Below are 13,942 nucleotides of genomic sequence, written 5' to 3' on the forward strand. Positions count from 1 at the left end.
AGAGTTACTGGGGCCACTAATGACACAGCTGAACGGGTGTTGTAGTCGCGGGTCAAAACCGCTATCCATCCTAGACTGTGGTTGAGTACCCATAAAGCCTTGTGCTGTAATCAGGGAGCAGTACATGTTTGTTGTACACAGCTCTGAAACGCTTAGACACTACTCGGTTTTTCAACGTGAATGTTCTTTTATCTCTAGCAATTGTGTCTGCATTAGCAAGGACATGGTCATCATCACCGCCCTCACCTCGTACAAAGTTGTCAACCAGTCGTGTCAGCGTCTCCAAGTTAACAATGGTTGTGTTGTAGCTGTTGAGCGTAATGCCTTTTGCTTTGAGACAGGTCAGACCTTTAACGGTTTTGTAACCATATATCTTTGGCCCATCACTAACAAATTGAGCTATGCTGTCACCATCCGGTAACTCATCGGTCAAGTCACCCAAGAACGTGCCCAGTGGGGGGACCCATTCCCCATGGCGTGTGACAAAGATCACGGAATCAGTCTGTGTAGAGTACATGTCTATCCAACTTCTCCAAGAATGAATACAACTCGAGTCTAGCATAAGCGGTTGTGAACGCGGCAATAAAAATGTTGCCGTTACGTGGTTTGATTGGTGTCTGTTTTGTGTAACGCCACTGTACCATCGCAACAGTGTCTGAGATGAACGAGAAATAACCAACATCTATTTCACTGGAAAAAAGGTAGTGGCTAAACTCCTCCGGATCTGTAATTAACATTGTGTTCATAAGGTTAGTCCGCTCACCCATCTTACCCCAAAGACTATTCATTGCAAATTTAGCTAAAGATCGCCTAGCACTGTTTACAACGTTTTCCTTGTCAAGCTGCACACCCTCCTTTTCATGATATTCACGGATATACCGGCCTTTAGCCTCATCGTCAACCACAGATGGTGGGAAGCCACTAGCTTCCTGCTTGTGCTTCAGGAATGTTCTCATGTAATCTGCAAAAAGATCTTTCTTATGTCCTGGTGAAATCCCAGACTTCAAATATTTCCACAATGCGATAACCTTTCTCAACAGCCTTAACCAGCTCAATAGAAACCCAGGTACCGGTTATAGATCTTTCAGAATCAGTATGTGAACAATCAGTTACCTGGTTTTCAGACTCTGCACATAATCTACACAATGGAAAGAACAGCTTACCGCCAACCCTGTGTGGTAAAACGGGGTGATAAAGGCCTTTCGATGGACACACTGTAGCCTTAACAATACCAAAGTAGTTGTCTAGTGGTTTGAAATCTCGAAAGATTATGTCTGGATGTCCAATCTGATAAGTCTTTGTCTTGTTGCAGAATGGGTAAAGACTACAGACATCATTATACTGAATAGTCTCCCCTTCTCGATCCGTAAACTTCAGATTAATCGCATTAGTATGACCACCAAAAAGAGCATCCCGAGGGTCAAGGCGCTCTGGAGCACCAAAGGTCTTCAAGAAAACTTTGACATCTGCGGATGTGTTTTTAAGCCGGTTCCACTCACACTCCCATATGTATTGAACATGTACGTTGTGTTGTTCTTTCAAAGCCTCTAGCTTTGTCAACCATTGCTGGTGCATCAACCCATACTGAATCTTTGTCATTGGATTGATGCTTGTTGAACAATGACACTTTGGGTGACCGTGCCAGAAACAACATAGAAATTCATAGACCGTGCTAAAACCATCGCGTTCAGCATATCCATCAACGTAGTAGGCACCGATTTTCACTTCACCCCTGTTCAGGGCGTGTTGTATTGATATATTCTCATCGGAGGCCACATATTCAAGCCACTGGATTGAGCTGTTTGAGAATGTCTTCTGACCACGGTTGTAGTTGTCTGAGGGGACCAATGCAATGGTGTCCTTGGTGAGGAATCTGTTGCAAAAGACTTTCATGCAAGCCGAAGCAATCGTAATTGACCAGAATGGGTCAACACCACCACACTCCAGGAACTCGAGTCTGTAGCGCATACAACCCTCTCTCAAGATGACCAGATCATTCACGCAGTAAGCCTTTATTTCATCCTGCATGACAAAGGGGTCTGAGGAAACAGTTGCATACCATTGCAAAAACTCATCTTTTTCTTTAGCCATCATGGTATTCACACCATAGTAATGCGGTTCCGGATGGGGGCCAACATAGTTCTCATTCTCCTTGATGTTAAATTTGTAAGGAAAGTAGCCTTTTTTCGAATACTTCAGCTTCATAGATAGAAAGCAATGACTATCAATGTATCTCTGATTGAATGTGCTGTCTGTAAAAATCATGAGCTTGCTACCATTAGCAATAAGTGTCGTGCCAATACCATTGTTAGCAAGGTACTGCATCAAGATGTAACCATCGAAACCTTTAGAGTTGTGTGCTATAAATGTGTAGTCATTATATTTCGGTTGCATAAACTTTTGAAAAAAAGCAGTGACACAACCATCTCCGGCTGAACACCACGTCTTGTTATCAAAGCTTATTGCACACACAAAATTTGCAGTGTGTACACCATTCACCGGTTTGACAATTGTCTCAAAATCATAAAATATGTAGCGCTCACTGGGGTCCTCGGGCTTGGAGGGTTTTATAAAACACTGATGATTCATTTCAACCGCCAGATCCACCTTACAATTGGGGCACATGTTAGCAATGCACCTGTGTGCTTTATAGTTAGCAATACTGACATTGTAATAGCGACCACAGTCGACACAGTTATTTCTTCTGGTCACACCTGCTAACCCAACGACCCGCACTTTTGTAGTGCTTCACGCGTTTATGCTGGCTATAACAAAAATCTGAATAACATATCCGTTTACAGTCAGGGCACTGCTTTGTGTTACGGGTTTGGGTATGACAATCTTCATGAAGACAGACACTACAGCTATGTTTACAACCATGATCACCACGTGTGTTGAAACCGGTATAGCACCAGTCACAAACATAAGACACACCCAGAAAACCCTTCAGATTTGTGATACCGTAGAAATGGTTATCGTTTAAGTACATAAAGACAGTTCTAGGGTGGATGTCCTCGCTGTTTTGAAACTTGGTTAAGTGACCATCCCTTGTTCGATGAAAGACAACAATTTTACACCCTGTCATTTCTTCAAACCTAACGATATCTGTGAATGACACACATTCATCTAACGCTAAAACAGCCCCCTTATGTAGCTCACGACCACTAACCAGGGCCTCAGGATATGTATACTTCGGGTTCAACATAGCCATCAAACAAATGGAAAAACATGCAGAATCATTATTCACAGCCACATATAAATGTCTTCTTTTTTTATTGACAATCTGATCTATCAACAATGTTTGAGCTTTTTTTTTGACAATTTGTACCACCAGTTCTAGTGATTCATCAATCATAAGCTCCGTATTACTCTGCATAACACTTTCAAGTAAATTACCAAACGTGCGTTCATTATATTCATCCGCTCTCATGGTCACATGTACGGGGTCTATCAGAGATTCACCAATCAACTCAATCTGCAGACGATCACCAGGCCCTTGTACAAAGCCTGAGGCTCTAACAATCAAAGTATCCATGCCTGCCATAATACTTGCGTAGAATGCGCCAAAATCATCAACTTCACCAGTATTTTGTACATTTATCAACTGTCGTAATTCAACATTGTCAAACGCATTACGCTGTATAACTTTAACATCGCCATCACTGCACTGAGTTTGCATCAGAGAGCTCAAAGGAGTGTCAACTAGATCGTGTGAAAAATGGGGGCTACTAAGCTCGGTTAACAGGCCTTGTATCTGAGGATTATTGTGTGCATCGCTGTGTAACAAAGTAACGGTTGGTTCATTTGTATTTTGGGGTGTGGTCAATTGATTATGTGTAGAGGTTGTTGGCTGTTCCGTGTCTGGTCTGTTGTTAGCATTATCTTTCGCCATTTCTCTGGTTTAACGTGTAAATAACAATCCCCTTTTCAGATTTAAATATTCTAACTCAAACATACATTCACATACAGCGCAGTTTTGAAGAGTTGGCTGTATTACCTTCAGCTTTCAAGCCTGAAAGAAAACAAAAATCCCATCACGCTGTGCAGCCACAAGGAAGGGTGTCTGTAACTGACCCCATTGTGGTAATGTACTTTGTATCATCACCCGGCTGTCCTCAATCTGTTGGAATATAGAATGTTGTACCAAGGGTCAGTATGCATAGTCATAATTCTTAATAACACTTTAGAACAAGACTAAAAATGTCTGTAAATAATTAAACTTACACAAAGTATCTGCTCAGGTTGTGTAAGATCACAGTCTGACCACCCAGTCCAACTGACGCAGATGCTGGTCACTTGAACTAAATACAAATAGGATTAACAAGCGTATACAGGTAATTAAAGCTGATTAACAATAATGTCAAAAGTCTACTTACCAAGATTTGGAGGTCCAAAAATGTGTTTACCAAACACGGTCGGTGTTTAATTCCGCTCAACCTAAACCGGAGATTTAAACAGGCAATATGAAAGACAGCTAAAAATGAATGGATTGCCCAATCGTAAAATTTATTTACAAATTCTTAAAAAGTTGCATCACAATTCAAATAAATTACTTCAAATAAAATAACTTGTACTTACAACAGAAACTATATAAACAACAGCTGACTTTTGGGGATGCTGCAGGGTTTAATTTCGGTCTTCACATCGCAGCCGGGGCGCCTCCACCAAGTCACGCCTCTTAACTTTACATGTCATCGTTCTTCACGTTAGATTCAAACTGTGTTAGAAATATTCATGCTGCAATGATACAAATTCAGGATAAAACGTAACTATTTAGTTCTGATTATTGTAGCCGTTTGGCAACCAAATATATTGATAGAACTGGTTGAACCACCGTTCTCGTTCATTTTCGCGGCTCAGCCGTGACATCACGTCATATAATTGTATATATTAACGATAAACTCATCTGCTTACATATAAACGCTTGCTATTGTCACCATATCAACATTAATCAGTTCAACATTTAACAAACACAGGACCATAATGCAGCAATACAAAATCTGATTTCACGAGTTGGTCATTAAGAGAATGCAGCACATCTTCACCCGGAAGTGACAGCATAACCCCATACTAACACAAATACTATAGTATTTTTTATTAACCAACGTTGCCTATTATTAAACATTTCTACCAATGTGTGGAAAACAGTCTTGCGTTGATCTCTGTTGTACAATTTCAAAAGACGCCTTTACGAATGTTTTAATTACCTCAAATAACCTATCCTTACCTGTCAACTATTCGCCGTTGTTCATGCAAATTTATACGCGACCTTGCTGGTAACTTTGTAACGTTTTGCCTTATAATGCAACTTAGAAGTTAATGCTGACTTAAACAACCATTTTTATTACAAAACTCACCATTGCTCATACATACACTTGTTTTTATTTATAACAATATTGTAAAACCCCAACCGCGACACAATCCACATTTGCGAAATGTGTGGTTGGCCCGGGGCCTTGGACACTCCTTCAAAATAATAGCATTGCTCATGCGATGTTAGTTTGCTGTAATGCTGTGTTGGACTACAAACCGTGAGACACGGGATGATTTCTAACCTGCATATACTACAGTTTGTATTAGTGGTTATTTAGGGACCATTACTACTGGGCAGATATAACCTTGAAGCCCATCTCTTGTTAAAATGAATGTTGGACTGAAAACTATCCAAAATCGTAATTCCCTCCCCATCCTCTTCTTTATATCTTACAGAAAAAACATGTCTCTCACGTGTTACTCCGTGCTTGTGGAAAAACACCATGTTACAACCACATTGTAAAACATGGAAGTTTACATCTGTACCACATGGCATTGGAACCCTGGCACCTTTTTGTTTAACACCAAACAACTTACCGCTGACACAACACTTATTTACTGCCTGGGAATTTAACATTCCGGAACCCTAAGCCCCATTTGTTAATCATCAAACATAACCCACCTGTTATAACACTAGTCTGGTTTGCTCATCAGGCATTGTAAAACATCAAACACTGACACATCAATGTAATCATAAATCACAAAGTCACCGGACATGCATACGTCACTCCTGAAGTCCCACCCTAACATACGTCATACCGGAAGTCCCACCCTAACATACGTCATACAGGAAGTCCCACCCTAACATACGTCATACCGGAAGTCCCACCCTTCAAACCGGATGTCCCGCCCACCTGTCACATCAATATGGAAGTCCAGCCCCCCAGGGCCATAAATCACCATTCTGACACATTATACCCTACACTAACTACTGGCATATCCTAAACATGTACAACAAAGTTCGGTTAAATACCCCTCTGGCATTTTGGCCCAGACCGGCCCACCACAAGCAGTCAGACATTACCCACCAGTACACCATCCACGCAGTCCCCTTAAATATACTTACCTACTGTATTATTCCCCCAAACCACTACAAAGCTGAGTAGTGTCATGGACAAGTGGACAAGTGGACAAGTGGACCAGTGGAAGTGGACCAGTGAACTCACTTGTCTTAACTGACTCCCTGGTGATCAGAGATGGCAGTGCAGTAGGGCCTACACAATCTACATACTCAAGTAGAATTGTCAAAGTAAAATGTAAAATGTTACACTTTTGTTTTTGCCCCTATTTATCATGAGCTGAACATTTTAGAGTGGCCTTTTATTGTGGCCAGCCTAAGGCACACCTGTGCAATAATCATGCTGTCTAATCAGCATCTTGATATGCCACACCTGTGAGGTGGATGGATTATCTCGGCAAAGGAGAAGTGCTCACTAACACAGATGTTGACAGATTTATGAACAATATTTGAGAGAAATAGGCCTTTTGTGTAGAGTATGTCTTAGATCTTTGAGTTCAGCTCATGATAATTGGGAGGAAAACAAAAGTGTTGCGTTTATAATTTTGTTCAGTGTATATATGCCAGGATAGAAAACCACATTTAAAATTTGTGATTTGACAGCAGCGATAATAAGAGAAAATTAGGATTCTAAACTTAGAAGGCTCCGGCTGGAAATGGTTAACGTTAGAATAGTTAGCCGAAGTTGCACACCATAAGGGGACTTTGTTAGCTACAAAAGCAATGCCAAATATTTTATAGTGCGCTATTTTGCATTGACTGAGTGACCGCCAATTCATGATAGCGATGACGATTATCATACTTAATCATCACCATCATGGGCACTCACACACCACCTCCTCCTGCTGCCCCTCTCTGCAAGTCTCTCCCTGTTCATGAAACTCCTCCATGCTTCCCTCTTCTATTACTCTTCTCCTGCTCACTCTGTCCCTCGGCCCCGTCACGCCACACTGTGCCTCCTCTGTATCATGTCACACGCCTGCTCCTCTGCCTGGCAGTGGCCATGGCCAGTCACCTCTCCTCCTTTTCACAATCAACTGTATATAATGAAGCTACTACAGCAAACATGTCAGTTTTTTTGTCCATGTGGTGGAATCTGCCTCCAGAATTGTACTTCATTTGATCTGTAAGTTCTCCGCACCCACTTACCCTAGCGCTTTTTTTAGGCCATTTTGACACCCTCATCCACAGATTTTTGGCTGCGAGCCACCACATTTGACACATGTGATTGAGCCAGCCCAGTGTCAGTATAGAAAATGAACCAATGGGCCGCTGTCTCTACTTTATTACCCGGTCATAAGCAATTTTATAAATTTTACCAGCGCCAAAAGTGCCTCGGCCCACCGGACAAATGCCCAGATTGCCAGACAAGGCCTTTTCAAAAGATACAGCCTAATAGTTAAATAACGCTAATTAGCATACATAAAATCTATAAACGTTTTCATCATATGAATTGGGGATAGCTAAACGTGTAAAACATAGTTGGTTTCATGTCTGTAGCTCTAACAGTTCAAACTATACAGCCTAATAGGTAATTCACGCTATTGTTCATTTGAGTTAGCATAAAGGGCTACATTTGTGAAATCATAGTTCAGTCGATGTTTGACATAGTAACTAGTTTCATTGTCAGCCCTGTTCAGAAGTATAGCCTAGTGTTTGGAAATGTACTGGCAAGTAAATCCAATATACGGTTCAGGAGAAAAATAGTATCTCTATCTCTTATTTCTGAAACTATTTTAGGGAGGCATGTATGAGACACCTGTATGCCAAAGACAATTGGATATGCGGTTCATGAGAAGAAGATTTTTGTAGTTTTGGACACATTTTCAAATTGAATTGTGTACTATAGCGCCCCTGGTGGAGGAATCGGGGCAGGGGTCTGTAAGGTTGTTACACTTGGACTATTTTAACAGTATGCAAGTTTATAGCATTTTTGTACCATGGACATTTTGAGTTATTAAGCATTTTAGGTGCCTAGAATAATAATAATACTAACAATAGCGATAGGGTTTCTCCTACCGGAAACCCCCTAATAATACTAACAATAACAATACAGTTTCTCTTACCGGAGAACCCCTAATAATACTAAAAATAACAATATGGTTTCTCTTCCCGGAGAACCCCCAATAAACAAATTAAACAGTAATAAGTGAAAAACTACGTAGTGAACGTGGAGCCATTGTCAGTGTGACCTTTCTCTAAGGCGCCCCGGAAGTGTATCCTTGACTATTCAACAGCAATTCTAACAAAATATCAAACATCCTATCCTGTGTTATTTGAAATTGTTTACATGCATAGCATTAATGGGCACAAATATGGCTATTTGTGTTATTCATCCTTTGTAATTAATCATGTTTATCAAGTTTCCTTGCTTTATGCCTGTATATATGGCTATTAATGTGTAAATCCTCTGATCTTCACAAATTGGTTGATAATGTTACTATTTTACCTACTACGTCATCAAAATAAAAGCAAAGTAAAAGCAAACTTCTAATGGATTAGTCTGTGATTATTGTACGTGTGGTGTAGCTTCAAATGTCTGAGTTGAAATCATCGTTTCAAGAATCGCTTCAGTATTCCTCAAAAGTATTAGGCAATTAATACAAACAAATTCTGTAATTCATTGTTTTTATAAGGTTTACTATATTTTCTATGTGGTTTGATATCAACACAGTAGACAGACACTGTGGCTGTCTGATGATGCTGTGGAGGAGAATGTGCTGATAGGGACGATTCATATGCTAATGACGCCAAACAGTGTTGGTTCTGGTGGATACTGGGGGTCTGAAAGGTCTGGCAGTTCTAGTGTTAAGCAGATTTACTTAGAATTTGAGGGGTTTAGGTCACAGCATTTTAATGGAGTTCAAGTCAGGACCTTAACAAGGCCACTCCAAAACATTAACAACTGAACCTAAAGCAGATGGCATGTATCGATGTAGGGTCCAGACAATTAGCTTACCATGTATTCAGAGAACAGCACATACCTCTGAGCAGTCCTAGAACCTAGTTTCTCCCTTCCACAACCTGCCCCTGGTGAACTATCTTCATCGCCGGCTGACAAACAACAGCGATGGACACCCCTGTTAGGGGGACTACATGGATTGACTGTCACAACAACAAAAACAACAACAGGGACTATTAAACAATAATGGCTGTAAAACATCTGCAGCAGCCAACAGTATCACCAGGTCTTTTTGACTGGTGGATCTAAGACAGGGCTGGATGGAGGACAGGGGGTCTTGTCACCAGGGGTACCAGGTCTTTTTGACTGGTGGATCTAAGACAGGGCTGGGTGGAGGACAGGGGGGCTTGTCACCAGGGGTGCTGATCACTTGTGTACGACTGTTTGAACCGGAGTCACTTTGGTCTCATTGGAGAATCTACTCGACAGCCACCCGTCTCCTTCACAGGCCTTCCTGAATTCTTCTCCATGTTCCTTCTCTGTGTTCTCCCGGCTTGGGCCTTTTATCATTCTACCCTTAACTTTTGTATCAGTCCATGCTACACACAAAGCAAATGGAGGAAAGGTGTATCAGTACTAAGTGAATCCATACTGTAGTTATTGAACATGAACAAAATTTATAGTGGTTAGAGAAAATGTTCACCTTGTGTTGCCTTACAGCCTGAAATGAAAACACATACAAGTCTGAGGGAGGAGAGAAAGGAGAGAGATGGGAGAAAGGGAGGGAATAAGGGAGAGATCTCTTCTAACTGCTTCCCTGAGAGACTCATTTTAGAGGAAGTTGTCTCTCTAATGAGTCTCTCCAGTCAGACACAGATTAACCCACCTAAGATATTGTCTATTATTTAAAATACTTTTAAATGCCAGATAGTTTTTTAACACTCAAAGGTTGTCATTGAGTCTAAGATTATTTGAGAAATGTTTCTTACTATTTTCATTCTCAATTTTTTCTTATAGGTAAAACTCTTCTGAGGTTCCAAAAAGAAATGAAGACTAAACTGAAAAAGAGGTATCAAATCCTGTGTGAAGGAATTGGACAGCATGAAAACCAAACTCTTTTAAAGGACATCTACACAGAGCTCTACATCACAGAGGGTGGAAGTAAAGGAGTTAATGAAGAACATGAAGTCAGACAGATCGAGATGGCGTCCAAGAGACAAACAAGACCGGAGACACCAATCACTTGCAATGACATCTTCAAGCCAGTTCATCAACATCAGAAGCACAATGGGAGCCCGACTCTGTTGATCAGAAAACCAACATCTACATCATTGAACCATGAAGACATGTTCTCAGACAGGACTAGCTCATCACAAGAGTATGAGTCAGAATCACCTCTGGTAGATTTACATGGTCACGACAAACATCTCAGAAAGAAAGGTTTGAGAAACTTGACTAAAGGAATCGCTGGCATCGGAAAAACAGTTTGTGTGCAGAAGGTCATCCTTGACTGGGCAGAGGGAAAAGTCAATCAGGACATTAATTTTATATTTCCTCTTCCGTTCCGGGATTTAAACATGAAAAAGGACCAATGTAGTCTAATGCAACTTCTTACCCACTACTTCCCAGATCTAAAAGAGATTGATAGTATTGAAGATGGTTTAACAAAAACAGTTTTTATTTTTGATGGTCTGGATGAGTGTCGACTTCCTCTAGACTTTAAAAACAATAAGAAGTGCTGTGATGTCACAGAACCAACCTCAGTGGACGTGTTGCTGACAAACCTTATCGAGGGGAATCTGCTTCCCTCTGCTCTCCTCTGGATAACCACACGACCTGCAGCAGCCAATCAGATCCCTCCTGAGTGTGTTGACCAAGTCACAGAGATACGAGGGTTCAATGAGCCACAGAAAGAGGAGTACTTCAGGAAGAAAATCACAGACCAGAATCTGGCCAATGAAATCATCAAGCACATAAAAACATCAAGGAGCCTCCACATCATGTGTCACATACCAGTCTTCTGTTGGATATCAGTCACTGTCCTTGAGTCGATGCTGAAAGTAGCAGAGAAAGATAAAATCCCCAAAACTCTGACTCAGATGTACGAACACTTCCTGCTCATCCAAACCAGAATGAAAAACAAAAAGTACAACAAATCCACAGAAACAAATCCAAAGAAACTGTCTCAGTTAGACAAAGACATGATCCTGAAGTTGTCAAAGCTGGCTTTCCAACAGCTTCAGAAGGGCAACCTGATCTTCTATGAGGAGGACCTGAGAGAGTGTGGCATTGATGTCTCAGAGGCATCCGAGTACTCAACACTGTGTACAGAGATCTTTAAAGAAGAATCTGGGCTTTACCAAGAGAAAGTCTTTAGCTTTGTTCATCTGAGCATTCAGGAGTTCCTAGCAGCAGTACATGCTCTAGAATCTTGTCTGGGCAAGAAGGAACATGTCTTCCCCCCCACTCAGAACCCATATCGGGGAGCAAACAGGTTATCTGAATTGTACAGAACAGCAGTAGACCAGGCCTTGAAGAGTAAGAATGGACACCTGGACCTGTTCCTCCGCTTCCTTATGGGTCTCTCACTAAAGTCCAATCAGAATCTCTTACGAGGCCTTCTGACACAGACACAAAGTAGAACACAGAGTAATAAGAAAAGAGTTAACAGAACAGTAGAGTACCTGTCAGATTTAATCAAGAAAGAATCCTCACCAGAGAGGATCATCAACTTGTTCCACTGTCTGAATGAACTTGGTACCAACTCTTTAGTTGAAGAGATTCAAATCTCCCTCCGATCAGGGACTCTTTCAGATATAGAACTACAACCTCACCAATGTTCAGCTCTGGCCTACCTGTTACTGATGTCAGAGGAGGTACTGGAGAAGTTTGACATGAAGACATACAAGACATTAAAGGAAGGATATCGGAGGTTGCTGCCGGTAGTGAAAACCTGTAAGAGAGCAATGTAAGTCCTGGTAATGTTTTGATGTATACATTATTATGCTGAAGACTTTGTACATCTAATATATCATCTCCTGTTTCCAGACTGGATGACTGTAAGCTCAGAGCTTATTGTTGTAAGATTCTGGAAAATTTACTTTATCAGTTAATTAACTTCAAATGCAGATATTTACATACATATATGTTATCTAGGAGTTGCTCTTATCGAGTGGGATTTACAGTAAAACACACAATCTTGTTTTTATGTCCATATAGCATCTGGAAACTCAGAAATCCATGTTCTTGTTCTCTATTCCTAAACCTGTTCGTAACCTAATTCCTCCGTTACACTAACTCCACCCCTAAACTTAGTAAGCTAACACTTATGCCTTAAATAAACTTTGCTGTAAAGCCAAACACTAAACCTAACTCCTATACCTAAAAGTATCCAAAGTTCTGAGAGATGTGACGACTGCGCCCTCTGCTGTATCTCCTCCCCCTGCAGCAGGCAGGCTCCAGCGTTCGACATCACTGGTCTTCTAACACCACCGCCCATCTCATTCATGCATTTCACCTGTTGTCTTGTTTAGCGCACCTGGTTCTCATCCTCATCATTCCCCCCAGTATGTATGTTCCCTCTGCTTCCCCTGTTTTTGTGTGTTATTGTCTCACTTACCTAAGAGCATTGGCAAGCTTCGCCGTTTTCGCTACCTATTAAAAACACAGCAAATACGTACAGCTTAGTTCTCCTGCTCCTCATTTCACTCGAGCCTAACAAGAGTATGCATCATTTTTACAACACACCTAAGCAGGAACTTAGGTATTACAATCATAGTAGAGCTAGTAGTCAGGGATGCAGTCATTTCACCAACAAACAGAAACAACCCAATAACACCAGAGATCAAGGTTGTGACAAAATCATTTGGCAGCAGGGAAAATGCAGCACAAACAAACAACGAACTGTATATCTCAATCATCTGTCAGTAGAATATTACATAAATTAAATGCCCTCCCCAGAACCAACATCGTCCAACAAATCATTCAATTTCCTATAAATGTTCAACAAAAAAACTTAGCTGACTTCATGGTCGTAATTTGACCACCTGGTGTAGTTGGTGCTATAGATGGAACATATAATTGCACAGATTATTGCACCATCAGAAGATGAACAAGCATTTGTTTACAGGCCACCAGAAATCAAAGTTGCTGACAATTAGCTGAACACATCATGACTAGTCAGTATATCATTCTTGGTTTCATGTTTAATCAGTAACACTTAGCCTACATTTTTATTTGAATATTCTTATTTCAATATGGCAACATGACACACTCCTTCTACAGTATTGCTATAATTAATTCACTGACAGAGACCCCTCACCTGTCAGCCAATTGCTGAGGGAAAAGTAAGTACTGTAGGCTTGTTAGTGGAACATGACATCATCCATAGCAACGGGGTCAACCCCGCCCTTTCTCTTAGCTTAAGACTTCTTCCCATTTCATAGTAAAAGTCTTAGCAGCTTTGTGAAAAGGTTTTAAGAAGAAACTCTTAGCTAGATACTTTTACTGCTGTTTAGGAGTACTCCTAGTGGTAAGATAAAGTGTTTTGTGAATATGGCCCCAAGTTAATAAACCATTCAAACTAATATTCATGTTCAGGAACATCCTATTAGAACAGCTGAACTTAATTTGTGATTAACTTTAAATTATAGCAGGTGTGTAATGACTTCTATTTAACATGAGTTTAAATGTGATTGGTTAATTCTGAA

General features: G+C 40.8%; 1 protein-coding gene across 2 annotated transcripts in view; it reads left to right on the forward strand.

Annotated features, from left to right (window-relative positions):
• LOC114840291 (protein NLRC3-like) overlaps nucleotides 1–13,942 on the forward strand; it is a 52,536-nt gene that overhangs the window by 13,178 nt on the left and 25,416 nt on the right. The window contains exons 2-3 of one of the 2 annotated variants that reach the window (XM_034295271.1): nucleotides 10,251–10,515; nucleotides 10,666–12,201. In XM_034295271.1, coding sequence (XP_034151162.1) covers nucleotides 10,280–10,515; nucleotides 10,666–12,201 — 1,772 coding nt within the window. In that variant the 5' untranslated portion in view covers nucleotides 10,251–10,279. Of the gene's footprint in view, nucleotides 1–10,250; nucleotides 10,516–10,665; nucleotides 12,202–13,942 lie in introns of those variants that run through there. The other variant, XR_004576428.1, reaches the window with a different exon arrangement.

This window comes from Esox lucius, chromosome 11 (assembly GCF_011004845.1).
Source record: "Esox lucius isolate fEsoLuc1 chromosome 11, fEsoLuc1.pri, whole genome shotgun sequence".
NCBI classification, from domain to species: Eukaryota; Metazoa; Chordata; class Actinopteri; order Esociformes; family Esocidae; genus Esox; species Esox lucius.